The 22,667-nt window shown below is 34.8% G+C and overlaps 1 protein-coding gene across 4 annotated transcripts in view; it reads left to right on the top strand.

Annotated features, from left to right (window-relative positions):
- EML5 (EMAP like 5) overlaps positions 1 to 22,667 on the top strand; it is a 98,598-nt gene that overhangs the window by 9,176 nt on the left and 66,755 nt on the right. For all 4 annotated transcript variants that reach the window (XR_013774557.1, XM_079308121.1, XM_079308120.1 and 1 more), the window contains exons 2-5: positions 11,119 to 11,278; positions 13,451 to 13,549; positions 14,111 to 14,179; positions 15,763 to 15,948. Coding sequence is in view for 3 of the 4 variants with exons in the window: in XM_079308121.1 (XP_079164247.1) it covers positions 11,119 to 11,278; positions 13,451 to 13,549; positions 14,111 to 14,179; positions 15,763 to 15,948 (514 nt within the window). In the remaining variant the exon portion in view is untranslated. The remainder of the gene's footprint in view (positions 1 to 11,118; positions 11,279 to 13,450; positions 13,550 to 14,110; positions 14,180 to 15,762; positions 15,949 to 22,667) is intronic.

The following is a 22,667-nucleotide window of genomic DNA, read 5'->3' as shown; positions in this document are numbered from 1 at the left end:
GCAGTGATAGACAGTAACTTAGCACGTTTCAATAAAATTGAACTGTTGATTTTTTTTATCCCCCTCTAAATTTTTAGATTAAAAACCGTAGTGTACATGTTCTGTTTGACATATCAAAAAATTAGTTTAGATTTTACTGTAATTAATAACACAAGCATTGTAGACTTTAAAAAAAAAAAGGGTGCTTGAAACAGAACCTGGAATAATTCCAAAATTATGTTTCTAGTTTTATGTCATCTACATTTTAGGGTTTTTGAAGTTTAAGCTGGCACTGACATTAAGCTAACATATCTATAGAATTTAGTCTTACCTTTTATACTGTCCCAAGGATTTTTTTTTTTAATATCAAGATGTAGTTTACCTAGGTTTTCAAAATATTATTATACAACTTACAGAGTTGTATTTGTGGTTTAGGACAGCACTTTTCCTTAGTATCAATGACTTTAAAGGAAAAATAATTTGTTATTCATGAAAGTAGCAAAGGTGCCTAATCTATGCTGATAAAGATTAGTCATATGCTCACATTGAATTTTAGATTTAAGATACACATAAATTATAATGCTGTTATATTATGATCAAGGAAATTGGTTTATTCACAATATATTTCTTTTACTTGAAATAAACTATTGGTTTTGCTACATTCACACGGTAATCAAAGCTACTGGGCACTTGAAATACCTTGAAAAGAAAAATGAAGCTGTAATTTTCCTTGAGTTTAAGTTGTAGAATGTGAAAGCTCCCATCACCATCTCAATAATTTGGTTGAATATTTAACCTAGATGGTGTTGAATGTTCTCTTCAAAATTCATGTAGTGAAGATTTTTTTGTCCAGTGAGATTCTGGTATGTCATCTGGTGTAATATGAATTTCCCCTGGTGTAACAGTGAAGCACCTTACAGAATATTATAGATACATACAAATCACCTTCATTAGGGCACAGATTGCTCTGATTACTCCACTGGCTACAAAAGACTTCCATTTCTGCAAAAAATACCAGTATCATTATTTGCATTGCTGTTGTAGCTATTACCATAGTAATAGACTTTGAAAATGCAGTGATTGATTTGCACAAAAAAGGTCACAATCAGCCAAGATTGCCTTAACTCTTGGTAGCAAGAGCTATGATTGAATTTTTAAGCTAGGTTTATTATGCCCATCAGTTTTATATTGCAAAATATAGAAACCACAAAGAATTCCAGTGTGTGCACCATCTGATAACACCACTACTACTCTGCATTTAAAGCAAGATGTCTTTGTGAGACCAAAGCAGTGCTTTTCTGTTAGAAAAACAGTTTTACTTGTTATTTTACCTAGCTGCTAGAGGATACCTGCATTATTAAATCTCCAAAGAAATACTTAATATTTTCTTCAGAGTAGCTGAAGTTGCAGCCTCGTTGCAGAAGACTTTCCTTTAACAGAGAATTCTCATTACTTTCTGCTAGACTCCTTTTCTTTTGACTAAGTTCTGTAAGATGGTGCCTGATGCTTATTCTTCCATGAAAGCCCTGAGTATTCAGATATAACTTCAGAAAATACAGTGAATAATGCTTCCAACCACTTTTCATAGGTTTCTGATTTCATTTCACTGCTTGATGTTCCAAGCTTTGTCAGAGGAATTCCTTTATGGTACCTATTGCTTTGGGCTGCAGACAGGATGGATCAACACTCATAACTGTATGCAAAGGTCAATTTGATTCTTTTATTTTAAAAGCACACATCAATTTAGCAAAAAAACCCGCCCAAAAAAAAAAAAAAACCCCAAAAAAACCAAACCAGAAATCCATCTCAAAACTAAACCTTCTAGTCTAACAGCAATGTCTAACTTCTAATTGCTCAAATATTCATGGGGTCATCTTTAATAAATATTTTTAGGGGCTCCTCTTTTGGGATTTGAATTCAAGAATTGAGAGAAATATTTCCAGAGAATGAGTGGTGTAAGTGGGGAGAATAATTCCAGTGGGAACAAAATGACCAGCTTTGGTAGTAATTCCACTGATGGTTTAGCCAGATTGGTGACAGATTACATTTAGGGAAATCTTTCACTTGCCTTTTTCACTGTCTTGACTGTATAAACTATTACACCTTAAACTTCCTTTGGATTCACATGAGATATATTGATACATTATTTGTCATAATATTGGAGGTAAATAAAATGCTTGATTCAGGTAAAAATTCAAGTGGAAGAAAAGAAACAAAATTGAGGCAAAGGACGAGACCTAATAATAAAGAAAATGTGTGCAAGCTGTTTAGAATGTCTAGAAATTGCTCATAGTTACATTAAAATCATTGTGTTCTCACAAGGCTCATACATTTCACTCCTGATTACTTAATGCATTTTTTACTTTACCCTAACTGAGAATGAAATTTGTAGATATGACATATTTTTATAACAATGTTCTAAAAGAGTATTTTACCGCTTTGATTCTTTCTATTTATGTGGTACATTTCTTGTGGTTAAATCTAGTTGAATATTTTAAAAAAAACAGTGACCCTTCAATTTTCTGAACTATAGGGTAACTTATTTCAAGAGCAAAGCTCCTGTAAATGTCAGACTGTGATATAGGTGTGTGCAGATATTATATATACATGTCACTGGGGGAAAAAACCCAAAATGTAATTAAAAATAAACATCACTTTAAAAAATTATGCATTTTAGTCATGGTGGTTAGATGTTTCCTTTTTGTCAAGACAGTTTGCATGCAGAATGAGTGGATTAATTCTGTGTTTTGGTTAGCTGACAACAGTATAAACCTTCTCCTGACTTTTAGAACTATGCTAATCCCTGTTCCCTGCTTATAATCCCTCTACAAGAGCAGGCAAGGTGAATGATGCTTTATCTTACATCAAGACAAGGCATCTGACAGCATTTGGAAATTGCCTGAAGATTTATTGTGGTGTGACATTTTAAGTGAAATAGCCTTCTGGAGTACTTGGGAAAATAAAGGGAATACTTGAAGAACTGTTAAATTTTTGGTTTGGGGTTTTTTTAGACCAAGGTTGAACAGTAGATGATATTTGTGTTTTTTAGTTGCAGGTTCCTCTTTTGTTTACTGTTTTTTCAATTGCTGCTTCTTCTGCCATATTCATTAATACCACAAAAATGAGCCGCCTTTGAAACATTATTCAGTAATAGTTTATAAATAATCATGATTTTGTCTTTTGCAGGTTACAGCATATGCTTATGAGAATGAGTATTACATTATGTTGCATTCCTTGTTGAGATTAGTCAACAGGATCAGTATTCTTGAGATAAACATAGCTTTTAAGCAGAAGATTTGTGTTTTGAAAGCATTACACGTGAATGCTCTTTATCCATCATCTCCTTTTTATTGGTTTTCAGTAATTAAGTTTGTGAGGCCACATGGGTGACATCTTTCTTTGCCTACCAACCACATGTTGACTTCTGAGTCGCTTTAATATTCATATTCTCTAGTTTTCCTATGTTTCTTTCTTGTTTTATTTATGGCTCTGGTACATGTGGGGATTTTGTTTGTTTTAGGAGATGGTTTTTTGTGTAAATACTTTTGTGGCCTCTATAGCATTTTCATAGTTTTTTCCTAAACAAGAGTTCAGGTGTTGTCCCAATTTTAAGTGGTATCCTGGTTCCTCTCACTTTTCTGGGTGCCAGGTTAGGATTAGATGCTAAGATGGTCAATTTGTGATGAGTGTTAGAGATATCCTCGAGTTTTTTTCTGTAGGAAAACACTTTTGTCTAACACCTGCAGAACACCTGTAGGCCTGATATACTCAAGAATTCCTGGAGAAATCTAGTGTATCTGCAGTGTCCAGGGCTAGCAAGATAGTGTTCTCTTCTGCTCTAAAACTTCTTTGGTGGGTAATGAAGTACAGTCAATTGAAGCACAGAATTAATGTCATGCTTATCTCAGGTTTTTTCAATAGCAGCTCTGTCACTGCCTTCTTCCCACTATTCCTTACATTAAGCCAACTGCTAATTTTATCAGGATAACCTTTCTGTAGAAAAGAAGAACTTTTCAAAAATTATCACTAGTTCTTCTGTGACTCCTCAGATATTTTGATGGTTTGTTCTTGCACATTCAGAGATTTTCATTAATATGTCCCATAAGAGAAAAGACTGAATTGCAGAAATATGAAAGAAAATGTTACATTCTGTGAATTTTTCCCTTGTTTGATACTAGAAGCAGTAGTGTAAATTCTAAAAATATTAGATGGGATGTTAATTTAGGGATTAATTTAGGGATGTTCAAAGGGGTTTAGTGGTAGTGAGAGATTTAGAAACAAGAATATTTTGTATGTCAAGCAAGTTTATTTAGTTAACTGTTATGGTCAGAAGCATCCAAAATAACCCTTCTTTGAAAAGTAACTTTTTTAATAGTTTTGGCTAAAATATTTGGAGTAAATGCTTCTTTGACCTTAAATAATTTATTCTGTAGATTTTTTACTCAATGCAGTGAGTCTTTGTACACTGGAAAATAAACAATTTAAAATGTGATAAGAACTTTTGCCATTTAATTTCACCTTCTAGACTGTATCTCATTACAAAATTTATTTGAAATTAATTCTGTTTGTATTTTATGGACATGTTTGTCTCAGTTTCCCCATAATTAAGTGGCTATGGTGTGATAATTTTTACTGAAACAGTTTCTTACCAACTGGCTAGAATGGAAAATTGGTATTTCTACTTTAATTTTAAACTGCGTTGGTTTTTAATCTGTGATTATTTTGTAGGGTTGTGCTTTCCACCATGTGTTCAGGAGCAAAGGACTGCCCTCTAACTTTGTGGCTGACAAATCCTAACCAAAATCCTTTACTAGTACTTCCTGATTTGTTAAGGGATCTCTTTTGGGTCATCAAGCCTAATGACCCAAAGGAGCTAAACAGCTGCACTGCAGCCTCCTAAGGTACTGACAGCTGAGTGCACTGTCTTCTCTCTGCAGATCTTGCACTTCTGCTTTCCTCTTTCCTTTTTTTTCTCCCTCTCTTTCTTTGGATTTTTGTTTGTTTGGGTTTTTTTGGGGGTTTTTTGGGGTTTTTTTTTTTTTTTTTTTTTTTTTTTTTTGGGTTTTTTTTTTTTTTTTTGTTGTTTTTGTTTGTTTTGTTTCCTTGCTGCTAGTTCTAGGGGAGTCATGTTTGACATTTCATATGTAATAATGGCTTAAATAATTGGTGTTAAATCTTGCATTGTCTTGAGGAAAGAAGACAGCTGGATATTTTCTTAGGTGGGATTCTTGCTTATCTTCAGGCTCTATTATGTCTCATTGTTATACCACCATTATTGTTCTTTAATATTAATAGCTATTAAAGAATAACAGGACATTATCTTAGGAAATTTATCTCCAAATGATTCTGGAGTAGATATTTCTAACTTTCATGTGAGAAGATTTTTTAGTAGGAACATGTAAATAATTTTTCTGTATTCTTTTTCAAGGGGCTTATTAGAAAAAAAAAATTTTTTTTCCTCCCATTGTTGACTAAATTGTCAAGATCATGTAGAATTTGTAAAAAATCCAGCAACCCTACTCAGTCAAACTATGAGTTCTTCTATTGGCACAGGCAAAATCATTCATGTTTGAAAAGAAGGGGAATATCTTTATTTTTAATCAGTTTTCTAGTGGTGATAACTTACTAGAAAGCTCAAGCCAATCCCTTCCTCAGCTTTGAAGTATATGACAATACAAGACAAAAATATAGGGGCATAGAGTTCCCAGAATATTTTACTCAGTTCTCACATTCGATGAGTTGGGAACTTTGCATCAGTGTTGCTTCACTTACTCTCTAACTCTTGCCTTCTCTTTGAAGTACATCTGGTTTCTTTTTTTTGCCCCCTCCTTGGAGTTCAGGAACAAATAGAAGCCCATAGTAATCTTTAAGATTCTCTGAGTTATATATATCTTTTTATTGTTCATCTAAAAGCATTCAGATCTAAGAGGAGAAAATATGTAATGGTAATGAGATAAACTGCAGCTGGGAATAACCAATGTACAGTTTGAGTTCACCATCCCTGTCTCCACTTCAGACTCTCTTACTTTGAAGAGATGCTTGTGCAATTTAAGGAAGCTTCAGAAAGCTATTTTTGATTTATTGGCTCTGGGGCAATAACTGTATGGAAGGCTGGTAGTGATGCTCCATGATGAATGCTGCTTTGTTTTGTATATGGAAAATAAGTGTACTCTGTCTTGATCTGTTTAAACTTTGATGAGAGAAGTTTGCTGATTACAGCCCTTTCTGCTTTAAGATCTTAAATAGTATGACAGAAATGGTTTGTAACTTCCCCTATTATTCTTTCTGGGAAATATGAATAAATGACATCAAATAAGAAAATATTCTCAACTGTATGTGAAATACCTGTAAACATACAATGAAAATATTTTGCTTTATTTAAGCATAGAAACAATTTCACACTTGAAATTAACTCTTAATTAATAGACGTCTGAGATGCTGTTATTTTACTGCAGTATTCTTTTGTGCATTTTTACTGGTGCCCTAGTTTTATGAAGCTCAGGAGTAGTCACATGAATATATTCTTGGATTTTCATCCAATATTGTTGCTAAGGAAACATCATCTTTAATACTGTATCCTTGTCTGCAGCCTGTCTGTATTAATCAATGCCTGCTAATGCTCAGCACAAACCAAGTAAAGATGAAAAAAATATTCCTAATTTATTTTATTATCAAATAGTTTATTGTTGACTATTTCTCCTTCAGGATGCCCTGCCACTACAAACCTCTCACAAATTGAAGGGTCTTGCCCATGTGTCTAGTTTCATTCCACAGGCACAACGTGCACGAGGTTTTTTTCCATTGGCTGCCATTAGTATTTAATATAATAATCTAACATTGGTCTTGCACAGTGCATGGATCTGGTCAAAATGTTGGGAAATGCTTACATATTGCTCAAAAGGGGGACAGAATGTTTTCTGTATGTGTTAAAAACAGGAGCCTGAACCTACTAAAGTGGAAAACATCCCTTTTCAGTATGCTGTTAAAACTCCATTACTGCATTTCATCCCAATTTGAGTGTCTGGCTAGGAAAAGACCTGTCATTCAGACATATCAGTGGAAGTCTCAGTCCACTACAAGTCCAGCTTGCAGTAGTGACAGGCAAGGTTTTTGAATTTTCAGTTTCTGAACTCTTCTGAGAAGTACCAAGTTCTAGAGGCAATTTATAATTTAATTTGACTTAGCAGTTTGTTAGCTTAATACCTGCTTTTTTCATGGTCATGTTTGCCTTTTGGACATGTTCTTACATATGTACTTCTTCAAAGACACTGTGTTAGATCTAACATCTGTTGTGGAAAAGCCCAGGTCAGAAAGGCCAGAGGCAAACAAGAAGGCCTGAAGAACTTGTCTCATTAGGAATATCTGTTTCCTTTTTTGGACAAGCAGCAGTATCTCTTTCATCAGCTTAGTCATCCTTCAAGGACAAGGAAAGGATCAAGCACCAGTTCCCAGCCTAGCAGTGTGGGCTCAATGCATGCACAGTTCCAGCAGTCTGACCTGGATGGGTCATACCAGATCTCACTACCAGCATAGTGGAGGGAGCACAAATTCTCTCCTGAGTGCAACAAAGGGAGCATATGTCCTCTTCTGAGTACAGAGCTTTTCATGCCACTAAGCAATCTCTTCCTTCTTCCTAAGAAAAAAGTAAAGCAAGAAAATATTTGTGAGGGACTGTACTTAAGCCCACAGGTCCCACACTAACAGATTTGAAAGCTGCCTTTAGAGCTGAGCCATACTCTTCTGCCTGATCTAGGCAGCTGAATGGATGAAAGGAAAGCAGCTATTGCAGATACCATCCCAATAGCTGTATGATTTTAATACCTCAGTAGGGGTGTGTTGGAGATCACACCCGGAGTATCCAGAGAGAATTGGAACTCACTGTTAGATCCTGTTAGCTGCATCACACCCACGAGTTTGTATAGTCTGTGTATGGAAAGTGTTCATTGTTATTTGTTTCTGGGCACCCATTCCAGTTAGACTCTTTCTGCACTAGGAAGGTATTTAAAGTGTTCTGCTCAGGGCTATTCTGAACATTCTCAAGTGTGTGAGTTGTATCAGTGCTTCTGCTCTAAAGCTTAGATCAAGGTACTGTGTTTTTGTATTCATTACTATGCTTATTGGGATTGCTTGATCACTCATAATCCAATGAAAAAACTGAAGAGAGACACTATATATTGTGTAAAATTGGAATTTAATGCTTGATTTTTCATAAGTACCCAAAATTTCTGATCCATAATTCTGCATGGTGCCCCATGGGATTAGTAGTAGCCAAGAAATTATTATTATGGAAGAAGTCTTATAATTAATGTCTCATATCAAAATCATATAAATATGTGTAGTAGTTACTTTGTTTAGTGTTGGTAACAGAAATAGTAGTCCCTTGACTTTTTCCATGCTTGGCTTTTTCATCTGCTCTGATAGCCTGTGAGATAGAATATTTACAGGTAGTACTTTAAGTTGTCCTTCACTCCTTGGTCTCTAAGAAAAGTTGAGGGAAGGTATTTTCAGGTAGGTGTTTTTTCAGCCTTTGCTAACAGCTTTGCTAAATAGTTTCCCTTAAAATCACTGTATTTGCATTTTATTGGGTTTTTTTTAAAGCTTGTTGTCTTGAAATATTTATTTTACATTTATTTTCTTCTCTAATGACTGTTGAGAAAAGTTATTGGCAGTTTACTATAGAGTCTGGAGTGGTAGAGGAAGAACGTTGGTAATTCTACAGAATCATCTGTTATTAAAATACAGGCTTTGGATCTTAAATTTGTGTGCATTATTATCCCATATAAAGGCAGAATTTGAGCTCAGTTGTTCAAGCCAACTTGTTCATTTTGTATTGTGATGTAAAAAAAAACTAATACTGTGATACTGCTATTAGTTATTTGCCATTTTTTAATTAGAAATAGAGGAAACTTTATCTGTATTCACCTAGTATTCTGTGAATGAAATTAGTTGGTATGCTTGGGCTAAGACAATGTTCTGCTTTCCCTTTACTGTTGTCCCTTCCATCTCTGATTCTGTTTCCCTAAGGACTCTAGGCTTAACTTAAAAACAGACAGAGCTAAGTTTTGGTTGCTAAAAATGTTTTTGTAAGGTGTGATGTGGGGGTGCTTTTGCATATATGTGTGTCCATGTTGGTGTCTGAGTTTTGTTGTACTTGTGGTGTGGTTTTTGCTTGTCTAAAAATGCACTATGCACTTGTAGCTCAGATCAGGACAGGATTGAAGAGTTGATGAGACTGCTGTGAGTTTTTTTTCTATTTTCCTCTTAGTTTCTATGTTTTTTCTTGCTTGTTCTTTTCACTCCCTTTCACAAATTTCTTTGTTGTCCATTTGGTCTAATGGCTCCCTTTCTGTGGCACCATACCAAAACACCACATCCTTTTGGATGCAACATTTTCTCTCCCTCCAGATGCTTTTCTTTTTCCTGTGAGTACACCATCTGCCTTTGTGTCCTCTGGGAGATGGGCAGGTGTTAGTTGGGATTAGGTGGCAGAACTGAATTGAAATGTGGTTAAATATTGCTGCCAGCTTCTTTCTGCTGAGTTTTTTAATTATGAAGTTGCTCTGTCAAATAAACAAGAAGGGGAGAACTAGAGGAGCGACTCTGGAAGTGTTGTGAAGCAAAGTGGGGAAATGTTGGTTACTTTGTCCTTGTACTGAAGATAATGGGGTAGCCAAGAGCAGAAATTCCCATAGCAAAATGGAGAGGTTCAGGGCTTTTTACCTTTTCAACTTTGAAGTTAGTTCTGCTCAATTTTGCATGTGGAATTTGTCAAACAGTATCAACCAAATGAAGTACTGTTTTAAAACAGAAAATATATAGAAGTGTATTGTGTACTGTAGTGTAACTTCATAAAATATTAAGCATCTTCTAATGTGCTTTTGTCTCGCTCTTTCTGTATATAGAAAATGTATGCATCTTTTGAGTTAGATGTTTTTTTCTGGTGACTTCCTGGTTAGCTTTAACTTTGCTGGTTTTGTTCATATTTATGGACTTCCCTTGTCTCCACCCTTTGAACTTTATTTATCAAAATCATTTTCTCTTTACAAAGTGCTCAACCTTTCTCCTTTCGAAATCATTTGGTAAATAAATAAATAAATAAATAAAAATGTACTTACTGTGTGTTGTTAGTGGTTCTGTCCACCAGTCTCTCAAGATCATCCATTAGCCTGAGATGAGGCTAGGAAATTTTTTAGCCAAATTAAACAGCCAGCTTTGGAAATTGTCTTCCTGACTTCTGTGTGGTATTTCTGCATCATTCTGAGCTGCTGTACCTAGTATGTGTGGAATGTGATCAAGTAGTTTGTTTGGGTTTCTGTTAGAACATATTCTTATTTTTGTGTATTATGAAATACGAATCCTCAGACCTCGTGTTCTCCCTTGCAGCTTGCTGGCATAAACAAAATGAGGAAATATCTTGCTGACTAGAATGTTTTCTAGCTTGGTCCCATATTTGGCAAGACAGATGATCCTCAAGTGCACTCTGTATGACAGAAATGCAAGCTATAAGAAAATCCTCTACAATATTCAAAATGTTGAGAGCTAATAATTATTCAAAATCGGCTATTCGCAAATGTTATTTTAGATAATCACTTAAGTTTAGTCATCTTAAGTGTAGTCATTGCCTCTAGTCTAAGCTAGTCATGCTTTGGGTTGCTGTGCAGTCAGCAGAGACAGCTCCAGAAAGCTCTCCTCTTATAAAAAGAACATCAAATATTGTGTGGAATAAAGAACTTCTGGAGATGTGCATCTCTCTCCATTGGTGATTGATGTGTAGGTAGTTAAACACTAACTTCTGTTTTCCATTGTTTGTGTTTTTAAGTTTTGAGAAATAGAAAGGAAGGATGCATGAAAATCTGATCAAATTTAGTGGACACTTTTGGAACAGAGGATTATTGACTATTTTGGAATTAATTTAAATGTAGAAGGCTTTTGCAGGCTAAATTCGAGAAAGATATTGGTATGTACTATATTTAGAATTTCACAGCTACTGTGGAATCTGATACAAAATGGCTTCGTATTATCTACTATCCGTGGGAAAATATTGAAAAAGAATTTTTAAGAAAAAAAATTAATGCAACTAACTAGGCAAATACAAAAGTTTCATGAAGAAATATTTTGTATCTTTTTTTTTGTTGGCAGCCTTGCTTTGCACCCCGAGCGTGTGTTGGTGGCAACAGGTCAAGTTGGGAAGGAGCCATACATCTGTGTGTGGGATTCATACACTGTGCAAACTGTATCTGTTCTGAAAGATGTTCACACACATGGCATTGCTTGCTTGGCCTTTGATTTAGATGGTCAGGTATGTAATTAATATTCTGTCTTCAAACACTTGAATAAGTTGTTTATGCATTAGAAATCTTATCACATAGTTTTTCTTAGAAAATGCAAGTGTATTGTTTCAGGTTTTTTCTGTTTATTCTCAAGGAAAATAAAATCACATTACTAATGAATGCCACATATTTACATTTGGCAAGAAAATTATAACTTCAAAAGCTTTTTGAATGGAGATGAGGTGGTAGGGAGGTTCTTGTGGCCTGTGGGTCACAGTTCAGGGTTTGTGCCCAGAGTGATGGCAGCCCCATTGTGTTCCTCATCTTGGACTCCTTCAGGTAGTATCCTCTTCTCTGTCAAGCATTTGGCATTCCTGGTGGCTCTCCACATTTTGATGGTTTGTTCAGACTCACGTATCCTGTATCTAAGAGTTGAGAAAAAGGTTTCATTGGATTATAATTTTGTTGCTTTTGAGCATTTTCTGAGTAGGAAATTGGCTCTCAGAGCTGCTGCCTATAATGGAGATTGTTTTTACCAGACACTTGCCTCTCTGAGTAAAGAGGCTTTCTTATTAGAAATGGAAAAATGTAATGGCTGTATTTACATGTTAGGTAGCAGCTGAAAGGTATTAACTGAGAAAATCCTTTATGGAGATGTGCTTTTCTGGTTTATGCAACACTCCTTTCCCTCCCACTGAGCCTTGCAATGCAATACTCAGATTTTGCTTGTTAGTTACTGCTGTTTGCTCAAGTGGGAATGTATTGTAGAGACCAATTGCTGTCCTTAAGAGAATATCAATTGGAGCTGTGTTGAACACACAGAGGAAAATCTGCCTGAAACTTGTTTCTGTTAAAACATTTTGTAATTGTTATAGGAAAGGTCTTGTTTGTTGAAATGACCTCTCATTGTTTAGGAAGTCAGCTTCTAGAGCCAGCTGTTTTTTAGAACATAATTTCTTCTTCACAGTGATATCTTTTATCTATATTGTTCTGTCATGTAAACTTGTGTTACTGCCTCACTTGAATAGCCTTCGTAATTTAAGGTCAATATACATCAGATAAGGATTGAAATACCCTAACTTTTCAAATCTGGAATAGAAAGGTTAGGTTTTGTAGTATTAATAAATAGGAAGCATGGATAGAAATTGTATTACCTTGTTTATTTTTCTTCTCATAACGGAGAAATTTTTCAGGCAGTAAAGGAATTATTTGGAATAGGTTTCTGTCTTTGGGGAAAAAAGATTATGATTCAAGTTTGGACTTTGTTTTTTTCTTTTACAAACTCACTGGAAAATCTATGTAGAAATTGAAGCTAAATTTTAACTAAGTATTTAACTAAGTATTAACTGCTGAACAGTAAAAAAAGCTTTTCCCAGAAGATTTGAAAAACTTTCATTTATCAATATCACGATGGCACAATTCATACAATAACTGAACAAAAATACTCATTTTCTTTAAAAATTAAACCAAATCACTCAACTTTTATTATTTTTTATAAATCAATCCTATTAGTTCTCTCTTGAGAATTTCTATAGGAAAAATAGTGTTTTGACTTGTTAACAGATACAAGTGGCTAATTTAGTTAATCACTTGTGTCTAGAAATCTGTGCAAGGTGTCTTCACAATCAAGACAAGACAGGCTGCAAAGCACAGGAGGATCTCAAAATGTAATTTTTCTTTTTTTTTTTGAAATAATCTTTTTGTCCATCCTAGTTTTAGAGTGTAAATGGCTTCAAAGTCTTTCTGAATAGTGAAGACTTAATGAAATTATGTTTTATATTTATTTTCTTAAGATTGAAGAAAACCAATTTTTTATATCTCTTGAACTTCCTAAATTCTGCAAGTTACATCTAGTTAAACACATACAGTTTCATTAACTTCAGTGATTATTCCTTTTTTGTTAATGTCTCCTGACTGCAGCTTGCCATGTGTGCTATATATAATTATATATATATCAAACTTTATAAATCAGAAATATGTGGTTATCTAAGATGTTCTTTATGGTCATAATGTTGTATCTGAAAAGATGCATCTATGTAAGGGTTAGTGTAAGACAGCTTATATTTTCTTCCCTATCAAAATGGAATTATTGCTTCTGTCTCAAATATGTTACACAGTTTTTGTAACTAATTCAAAATAATGACTTTAGCTTTCATTAATATATTGAGTTATTTTTATTTGTTTAATTTGGACACTTTTAGCGTTTGGTCTCGGTTGGTTTGGATTCGAAAAACACAGTTTGTGTATGGGACTGGAGAAAAGGAAAATTGTTATCAATGGCTCCTGGTCATACAGACAGAGTAAGTATAAATAGTCTGATCATCAATGTAATTTAAGTTTGTTAAACCATACCTGTATGTATATACTAGACCTATGTCTGAACAAAAATCATTTTGTTTTAGAAATTTAATTTGCCTAAAGGTTGATCTGCATAAAGATGTGAAGATATTTAAATGTGTGCATTTATTTCTAGAATAAAAAGCATAACTCAATATTTATTTGTGTATGGTTTGTTCAGACTGAAAATGTGTAGGGGAAGTGCAGAATTAATGCACTTCTTAAACCCTAATCCCCATATGGGAAATCAAAATGCAAATAATTGCTTAAATTTTTCTAGCCTGTAAATGAATCTTAATGTTGTTTTATCATGTGTTTTAATTACTCTAGGGGAAAAAACCCCAGAACTATATTGGGTATATTTTGAAATTTCAGTGTGGAATGAGAGGATAAAAAAGTCTTTCCAATAGATCCATTTAAAGCATTTCAAACTCAGTGTTAGTTTGCTAAAAGTTTGTACTATTTTAACTGGCCTGTGCTAGAAAGGCCATCTCTGCTGACATCCTTGGGTTTTTTTTATGCAGATATTTGATATTTCTTGGGATTTATACCAGCCAAACAAGCTCGTCAGCTGTGGTGTGAAACACATCAAGGTAATCATATATAAATGAATTCAGATTTTTCATTTATAAAATATTTGAGCTGCAGTTATATATCCTCTATAAAATATATAAAAATAGAATCTACAAGGAATATAGAATGATAATATGGAAGGAATTGTGTAAGAGTAATCTTAGTTCTTTGAATTGCAATCATCAATCACACCTGACTACACTAGATATGTTAAAAGATCTTTATAGTGAGAAACAGACCCTCTCTGCTCAAAAGACTTCATGCCCTGGCAGAAGTAATGTAGTAGGAATGAAGCAGTTGGCAGTAGCATTGTTTGTAATAACTGTAATATAATTTATAATTTAGGTTCTCTAAAACATGCTGTTTGAAATCCAAAGTAGTTTAAGACAGGGTGCACACGTTTAAGGTGACTCCAGCTACTCAAATTTCTGAATCTTGAGCAGTGAGTACATTGCTGCACCACAGAGGTGAGATGAATTGAAAAGCCATTTCTTACCATTTAGAAAGAGCATGGGGAGGCAGTGTACCTTTGTCATTTGGAGCACTGTATGTTGTTACAGGATTCATAATTTGGACAGTTTGTCTTTTTCAAGCATGCTCTGTTTGATCTGTGTAGCAAATACTGTGCAGAAACAACTCCTTTTTCAGACTTAACTTTGTCAGATGGATTATCAATGATTAGCAACTGTATTTCACATCCATCAAGTCACTGTGTTCTCCCATGCACAATTTTCTGTGGTACCACATAACAGCAGTAGATGGCAGCTTGAAAGTTCTGTATTGCTGTTGTGTGTAGGTTCCCATGTTGGGGTAAATGTGTTTATTTTTATGCAATGATCTTTTAGAGTAATATGTATAAATGGCCTACTAGAAAAAAAGTCTTAAATCTGTTGGCTAGATTGCATAAGTCTGATTTGGCATAGTGTTCAGCATTTCAGTTACAGAATTCCATGAGCTTGCTTAATAATGATCTTTTTTTTTTCCTATTTCTCTAAGAGGACCTTTATGTCAATTGTAAGTTAATATTTTCCAGCCATGATTTAGTATATTTAAGATGGCTTTATGATTTCAAAAAATATCTATTTAGATAAGCAAAAGTCTGAGGAACTTTTAAGGCACTGCCCCTCTGACCTAGGAGAGAATTCACTCTTGTGTGATTGCTGCAATCAGATGCAAATAATTTATTAGAAAGTTCTTAAAAATCTCTGCCTCAGATGGCTGTTTTGTGTGATCCATGTTTCTGATGAGAAATACATCTACAATAAAACCAGCTGCCTTCAAACAGAGCAAATAGAGTCTTATCAGAGATCTACATGCTTAGGTAGCATCTTTAAAAATATGGAATGTAACATAATGTACAAATGCAGCCTTTTCAGCATCAAAGTCTTACATCAAAGAAGGATAATTCTTTTATAAAATACTTTTCAAAGAAAGATGTAGTTGGTTAATAACATAAAACATTGTTAAACTGGAGAACTAAGGCATGGAAAAGGGGGCGAACTGTGATGTCCTTTACAGACAAGGTACTTCTCTTTCAGATGTACATATTAAATGATAAAGCATTAGCAAAATAGGCATCTTTCTGAATCCCTTTGTGTTACAGTTCTGGAGCTTGTGTGGCAATTCACTGACCCCAAAGCGTGGTGTCTTTGGCAAGACTGGTGACCTCCAGACTATCTTGTGCCTGGCCTGTGCGAGGGATGAAGTGACGTATTCCGGCGCTCTGAACGGAGATATTTACGTGTGGAAAGGGATCAACCTTGTACGGACAATACAGGGAGCACATGCTGTAAGTGCACCTCTCCAAATTAATGCTGCATGTTAAGTAGGTTTCTGCAAAGCTGGACAGAGCAACTCAAGGTCACCTTGTCTGTGTTCCTAAATGGTTTCAGTGGTATTCAGGATGTCTTATTTGAATATTTTTCTAGAGCATCATACAGCTTTGAAAAGTGAAGACATCACAGTGAGAGTTTAATAAAAATTTTCCAAAGTGCTTGGTAATATCTTCTTTTAACTGAAATGTTTAATATGAATATAAACTGATAATAATTTTGCTATGTAAATTTTAATTACATTTTCCATGTTTTTTCAAAGCATGTGGGTTTGTGATTAAAGTAGGCAGCAAAAAACCTCACTTTTTGGTTCCCAATCTGATTTGTGCATGCTAAACTGTGAAAATCCGCATTACCTCTCATTTGGTAATATGCAGGATTTGACTTCTAATTGTCCAAGTATCACTTAGAAACAAAGCCAACCAGTTTCTGGTTGGTTTAACCTATGAAGCATGAAGCTGCTCAGGTCACTTTATGAAGCTATATGATTTGCTGGTTGAATCTTAATTTCTGTTTTGAAAAGGATTATACCTTTGTGATAATATTTTAAGTTCCCATATTAGCAATTTAACGTGGTGTGAAAAAACAAGTGTGAGGTCTGATATCGCAGCTTCAAAATTCTAATAAGTAACAGTTAAAGATTCTTGCTTGTAAGAATGTGTTTTAACTGGCCTTTTGGACTGGTTGGCCTGATGTTTGTAGCTGAAGTGTGAGTCACTCTTTGATTTAATCAGGTAGAATGGGGGGGTTGAAGTGATGTATGTTATGTGTGTAGGAGAGGTTGCAGTCAGTTATAGTAACGAGACTCTTGGTTTATCAAAGATTTAGAAATACACCTTTAGGATGATTGCAGCTTGTTGAATGAACTAATAATTAATTCAAAAGTGATTGGAGTGCTTATTCAGACAGCTGTATAATGACACCGTCTCTGGTTATGAAAACATAAAGCTATGAAGAACATCTGTGTGTGTAATGTATACAAGACTATATTTTTCATATGAGATTTCTTTATATACAGAGAAGTGTATATATATATATATATATATATAAACATTACAGATAAACACACATAAAGCATACTGTCCTATATGCATCTGTAGAAATATTAAATGTATTCAAGAAGGCCCAAGTTATAAATCAGGAAATATGAGGGGGTATTTAGGGTGTGGAGTTATCCCTGATTCTTGCTCTATAACTTCAGATCTGGTTTCAGTCTTCATAAGAAGTGTTCAGTTCTGTTCTCTTCTGTGTTTTCCTGAGATGATTGGACATTGCATACGCAGACGTTGATTCCCAGAGGAATCAGGAATCCCAGAGCCTCCTGTCAAAAACCAATGCCAAAATATTCTCCCATCCTGTTGGTGCTGTAGGAGACAGCTGTCCTGCATATTAACATGCTTGTTACTTGGACTATTTAGTCTTGCAACAGTTTATTTCTCAGAGTAATGCAGTGCTTTTCAGCTGTTTAAGTGTGAAATGACACTGATAAACCTAAGATGATGAGAACTTGTTGCTCCATTCCCTTATGTGCTGTGTCAGTTCTTGGTTGTTCATAAGGTCAAATTTGAAGTGCAGTAACATCCTTATCTTCAGTAACATCAATGGACAGGGCTCAGGTGACCTTGGAGCAGGTCTCATCTAGCCTTCTATTTTTGGCTCTGTCATCTAGGCTCAATGGAATTGTACTTTGCAGTACTGAAAATTAAGCAGGAATACTAGTTCATGCCTTTGAAATTAATTTTTACAAGAGATTAGAGTCACCACAAATCTCTTCAATTTCAGGGGAAAAAAATCCAATAAAATATGGAAACTTATTTCTGATAAAATGTAACCTTGTTTGTCAGTAAAAAAATTACCTTAAAGATAATATTGACAGACTGCCCTAAGCCCAACCTGTGGAAGCTTGGAATGACAGTATCTCTTCAGCCATTCTAAAAGACTACCATGATATTTTATGGCTACTTAATCTAGTAAATTAATGAACTTAATTTTATAAATTATAAATTATGTCCTTCTTGTCCTAAGAATATGTAAGTAAATGACAAGATTTATGGTGTGTTTATATTGTTGAAGGGACAGTGTGTATGTAGTAGGGATTGATGCCAATTTCTCTTTAGTGTGCTAATGTTGGAATTGTCATCCCTGCATACCTGTTCATCATCCTGCATCATTACTCCTCAGCAAGTGTGATGTAAACAGTAACCTTATTGAAGGAAGACATCTCATAATTTGCATAAATACTATTCTTTTCTTGCAGCCTAAACAGCAGATATCTGAGATACTGGAAAGCAACTTCTAAAGCACATTAGTGATGTGGAGAAATAGTTCAGTCCCAGATTTATTAAGTTATTATTAAGACATTATCTGCATTAATATAGAAAACCTGTTCTTTTCAAAGGTTGGTTGCCTTTGTTGTGGTTACCCTAGCTGAAAAGACATTTTTCATTTTAAGGATAATTCAATGTGAAAAATAAACCATGGTCTCCCAATATGAGCAACCAAGAAAACAAATAGCAACTTTAACAAGTAAAATAAGAATTCTTAATTCAGACAATGTTTTCTGTCCTAGCAACACTAAGAGAAAGGAGAGTTTTCTGCAGATTTCTATCTGAGTTTGAGCAGAAACAAAAAGTTGAAAGCACGTAAGTTGAGGTGACAGAAGAATTAGTTGGAAGAGGATTAGTGAGCTCACTTAAAATAGAAGGAATGAAAAGTAGGAAAAGATGGAAATGAGTGGGGTTTAGGAGTAAAGGCACAGAGTTCGTGTGCAGGCAGCAATGGATAAAAATGGGAAACTCCAATTCTAGATTTGCCTCCTAAATAATAATCCTAATAATGAAAATTTTAAAGGGGAGAAAGAAAACAACATAGAAGCATGTGTAAATTCACTGGCAATGGTAATACTCCATGAGGTTATTTGTAGGTGATGGATCTGGTTCTAGAAGGTTAATAAATACCTGGACTAATAAAACATCTTTTAATCAATGTCTCATTTGTGTACCAGTGCAAAGAACAGATTATAAAATCTTTCACTTGTCACCTTATATGTTCTAAATTCAAGGTAGTCCATGACTATTAAGATATATTCAAGATATTACTTGGATATTAAAATTGTATGCTTAGTTAAAACACTGTGTTTTAAAGATTCTTGTGTACTATGCTTTTGCCTTGCATAGTAAATGTACATAAGACTCTTTCTCAGCAGATGAATAATTAATTTTGAGATAGTCTTTCAGAGGTACACATTAAAGTTGTGTGGATTGATGTCAGAAACTGAGGTTAAATAACAAGCTTGAGGTTAAATAACAGGCACTCTGTTAAAACTATTGCACGCCTATGTCAGTTGGCTGGATACTAATTAAATATAGATGGAAACAATATAATGAACTTAAATGAATGGTTTTAAGCTGGTATCATGTACCAACACATTAAGTCATGCAGTATTTTCTCCTATTGCCTAGACTAGTCAATGGTTTCAAAGTCAACTGTCCAATTCTTTTATCCAATGACAGCTGTATAGACAACTACTTTAAATTTTTATAGCAGTATGCACAATTTTGAACTGTTTTCTGGATGATTTGTTAGACAGGAAGATCACATTTCAGTAGTGTCTCTCCACTGTAAACTCACTGAACACCTAGATCTTTGCAATCCATTTCCTTACTGTGCAGTCTTTATTAGGAGAGACAGCATTTCAGAGGAAGTCCCCACGTGTGTTGCTTTACATTTCTGTGTCCTGTAGTGTGTCAGGGGTAAGAAGGAGGCCCTGAAATTGTTTTTGTGTTGGGATGGTGTCTCTGTTCTCCATGTGTTGCTCAGTAGTAGTCAGGTGCTTCTGAAGTTTCTGTATGATCTTCCAAGCTTGGTCCTGGAGTCATCATGTGTTTTAGGAATTGCATAGTCAGAGTGGTGGATTTTATACAAACAGCTGCATTTAGATAAACTGACACTTGAATTTTTTTCATTGGGGCCAAGATAGGTCCAGTAGCAGTAAAAACCCATAAACTGCTTCAGCATTGGAAACTTCTTGGATTCAAGTAGTGGCTAAGCGTTCATGCAGGAGGGATCATCATTGTCAAATTCTTTTTGTACTTCTCCAGCTTTCAACTATAATTTCTGGTAGATCTGGGTATTTATTTTTCTATTTGCTCTTATTCAACTATTTTTTTCAAATTTGAGGGAGCACAGATGTTGTACCAGCTGGTTATGTTGGAAAAACAGGAAATATTCAGCATTCTGAGAAAATGTTGATCAATTTGAGATATTATTTCCAGAATTTCCATGTTCATTAGGAAGTGCAATGAAGAATTTGTAAAAGAAGAATGCAGTCTGCATGCCAAGCTTCACAAATTTTCAGATGGAAGTTTTTGATTTACACCTTTTATTTTCATTCAGAAGCAGAGTCTGTGGCTCACATTCAATTAGATCTAACAAAGTCAGTGCAATTGTTTGCCTCTCATTGCTGCTAGAGGGCTTTTAACCATCAAGAATCAAATTATATTAATGACAATTTCAGGCTGAAGGATTAAAGCAGCATGGACTCCAAAGTTGATTTGCATTAACAATCTTGTTAAGTTTTTAAAAGGAAGGATTTAGTAGAGGATTTGCTGGCCAGGCTACCCCACTAAAGAATCTGTCTTTTCCCCTTTGAGTGTGAGCCTAACAATTATTTGAAATGTAGCAAAGCTCAGCTTTTTCCATTAGATACTTACAGTCCACATTAATGAGGGACATTTTCATAGTTTTCACCTCATTCTTTTATTCCAGTGGCAGAAAGACTGAAATGAGTGTCCTATTGCATTTTGAGAGATTGAGCAAGCACATCTGCCAAATCTCCTTGACAACCAGTATGTCCTTTTCAAGATAAGGATATTCTGTGGAATGGAAAACAGATTAATGCTGGATCCACTTGATCTTATCTTCAGAGCATTCCGCCAGCTCCCACATCACCAAATGTCTGATTATTTTTTAATACTGAGTAATTAAATAATGGATTTTGGAAAGAGTTAATTAGAGAAAAGAAAATAATTCTATTATCAAGATTGCATTCCAAAAAGAGCTTTAAAAGAATTCAACTTGGACAGAATTCAGCATATGCCACAAAATGGGCTGAAATTCCTCTAGACTTTTATTTATTCCATGGCACCTAGAATCACAGATTCACTAAAGTTGGAAAAGGCCTCCAAGATTTGAGTCCAACTGTGTAACCTGGCACTGCTGTGTTCACCATAAAGCCCTACACACATGTACTACATCCACCTATTTTTGAACACTTTTAGGGATTATCTCTCTAGGACTTCCCTGGGCAGCCTGTTCCCATACTGGCAACCTTCTCAGTGAAGAAATTTTTACTGGTGTCCTATCTGAACCTTCTCTGGTGCAACTTGAGGCCATTTCCTCTCATCCTGTCACTTGTTACCTGGAAGAAGAGACCCCCACCTGGCTCCAGCCTCCTCTTAGGCAGTGGTAGAGAATGATAAGGGTCTCCTCTGGCCCTCCTTTTCTCCAGCCTAAACAACTTCAGCTCCCTCAGCTTAAGACTTCTTCTCACAATATTAAAGGTTAATGCAGTAAAACAGACACACATGGAGAAAAACAAGTAGTTTGTGCTGTATTTTCAAAAACCTGTAGGCTCCTAAAGAAAGAGAGGATTTTCAGGATGCTAGAGATAATGAGAGTTAGCCTTCTAATCTGCTTATGACTTAAAAATTCCAATACATTTCTGTTTAGGCGTGTACTGCCTCCTGAATTGTGTCTTGTCATAAAAGTCTCTTTCTTGAGAATGGACATGACATACCAAAAAAATTGAGTTCTGTCATCCTAGTCTTTCAGTTTTGATTGTCATTTGACATTCTAGTAGGCTTCTTTTTTTGTGAAAGATGAGAGGTTTCTTTTTTCTTAACATGAAAATTATATCCTTTTTACCTGATGTTAGAGAAGCAAACATAATCCATATTTAATTGTGACCAGTCCATTATGATACTTTTCTTATTGGAATTTAAGAAGCAAAAGCATATTGATAGGAAATAATAGTCATGAGTACTCCAGAATGCTCACAAGTCACATTGTATTTTAATTTGTTCTGTGAGTGTGCAGCCTTTTTTTCCCCAAAAAGCCAATTTCTCCTTTGCAAATTGCTTTCATCTTTGTAGATAATGTGCTTCATTACTATAAAATCTGGACCCTAGCTAAAGATCTGTTGGAACCTTACCTTTACTTCTTTACAAAACTGAAATGTCACATCAATATTTTAGAAGATATGTATATATTATTGGCTGTTCTTCTTACTTTTGGGCAGAAGTTAGAGACAGATTTTCTCTTCCATTGTTTACTCTCTTTATTGTTTATTGTTGCTCTCTTGTTTACTTTTGTCATAGGAGAATATTACACACTTTAAATAAATATAGAGCAATTTTTTAACTTCTAGTAGGCTTATCAGCTATAGTTGCCCTTTCAGTGTGAATTATTTCTGAACATAAGGCCTAATGAGTTGTGTAGGAAATGAAAAAAAACCCCAATGGTGTGTATGCCATTTAGATTTGTATCATATTAAATTAAATACAGTGGCTCTGTGGCTATCGTATCTTTATTTTAATACTACAGATATCATCCTTGCCTCTTTGTTATCCTGAAGAAAACATGTATCAAATGACTTAAAGAAAATTAGGTATTGTTT

This window comes from Erithacus rubecula, assembly GCF_903797595.1.
Source record: "Erithacus rubecula genome assembly, chromosome: 6".
NCBI classification, from domain to species: Eukaryota; Metazoa; Chordata; class Aves; order Passeriformes; family Muscicapidae; genus Erithacus; species Erithacus rubecula.
The sequence above is the reverse complement of the archived record's forward strand: the minus strand, read 5'-3'. Positions and strand labels throughout refer to the sequence as shown.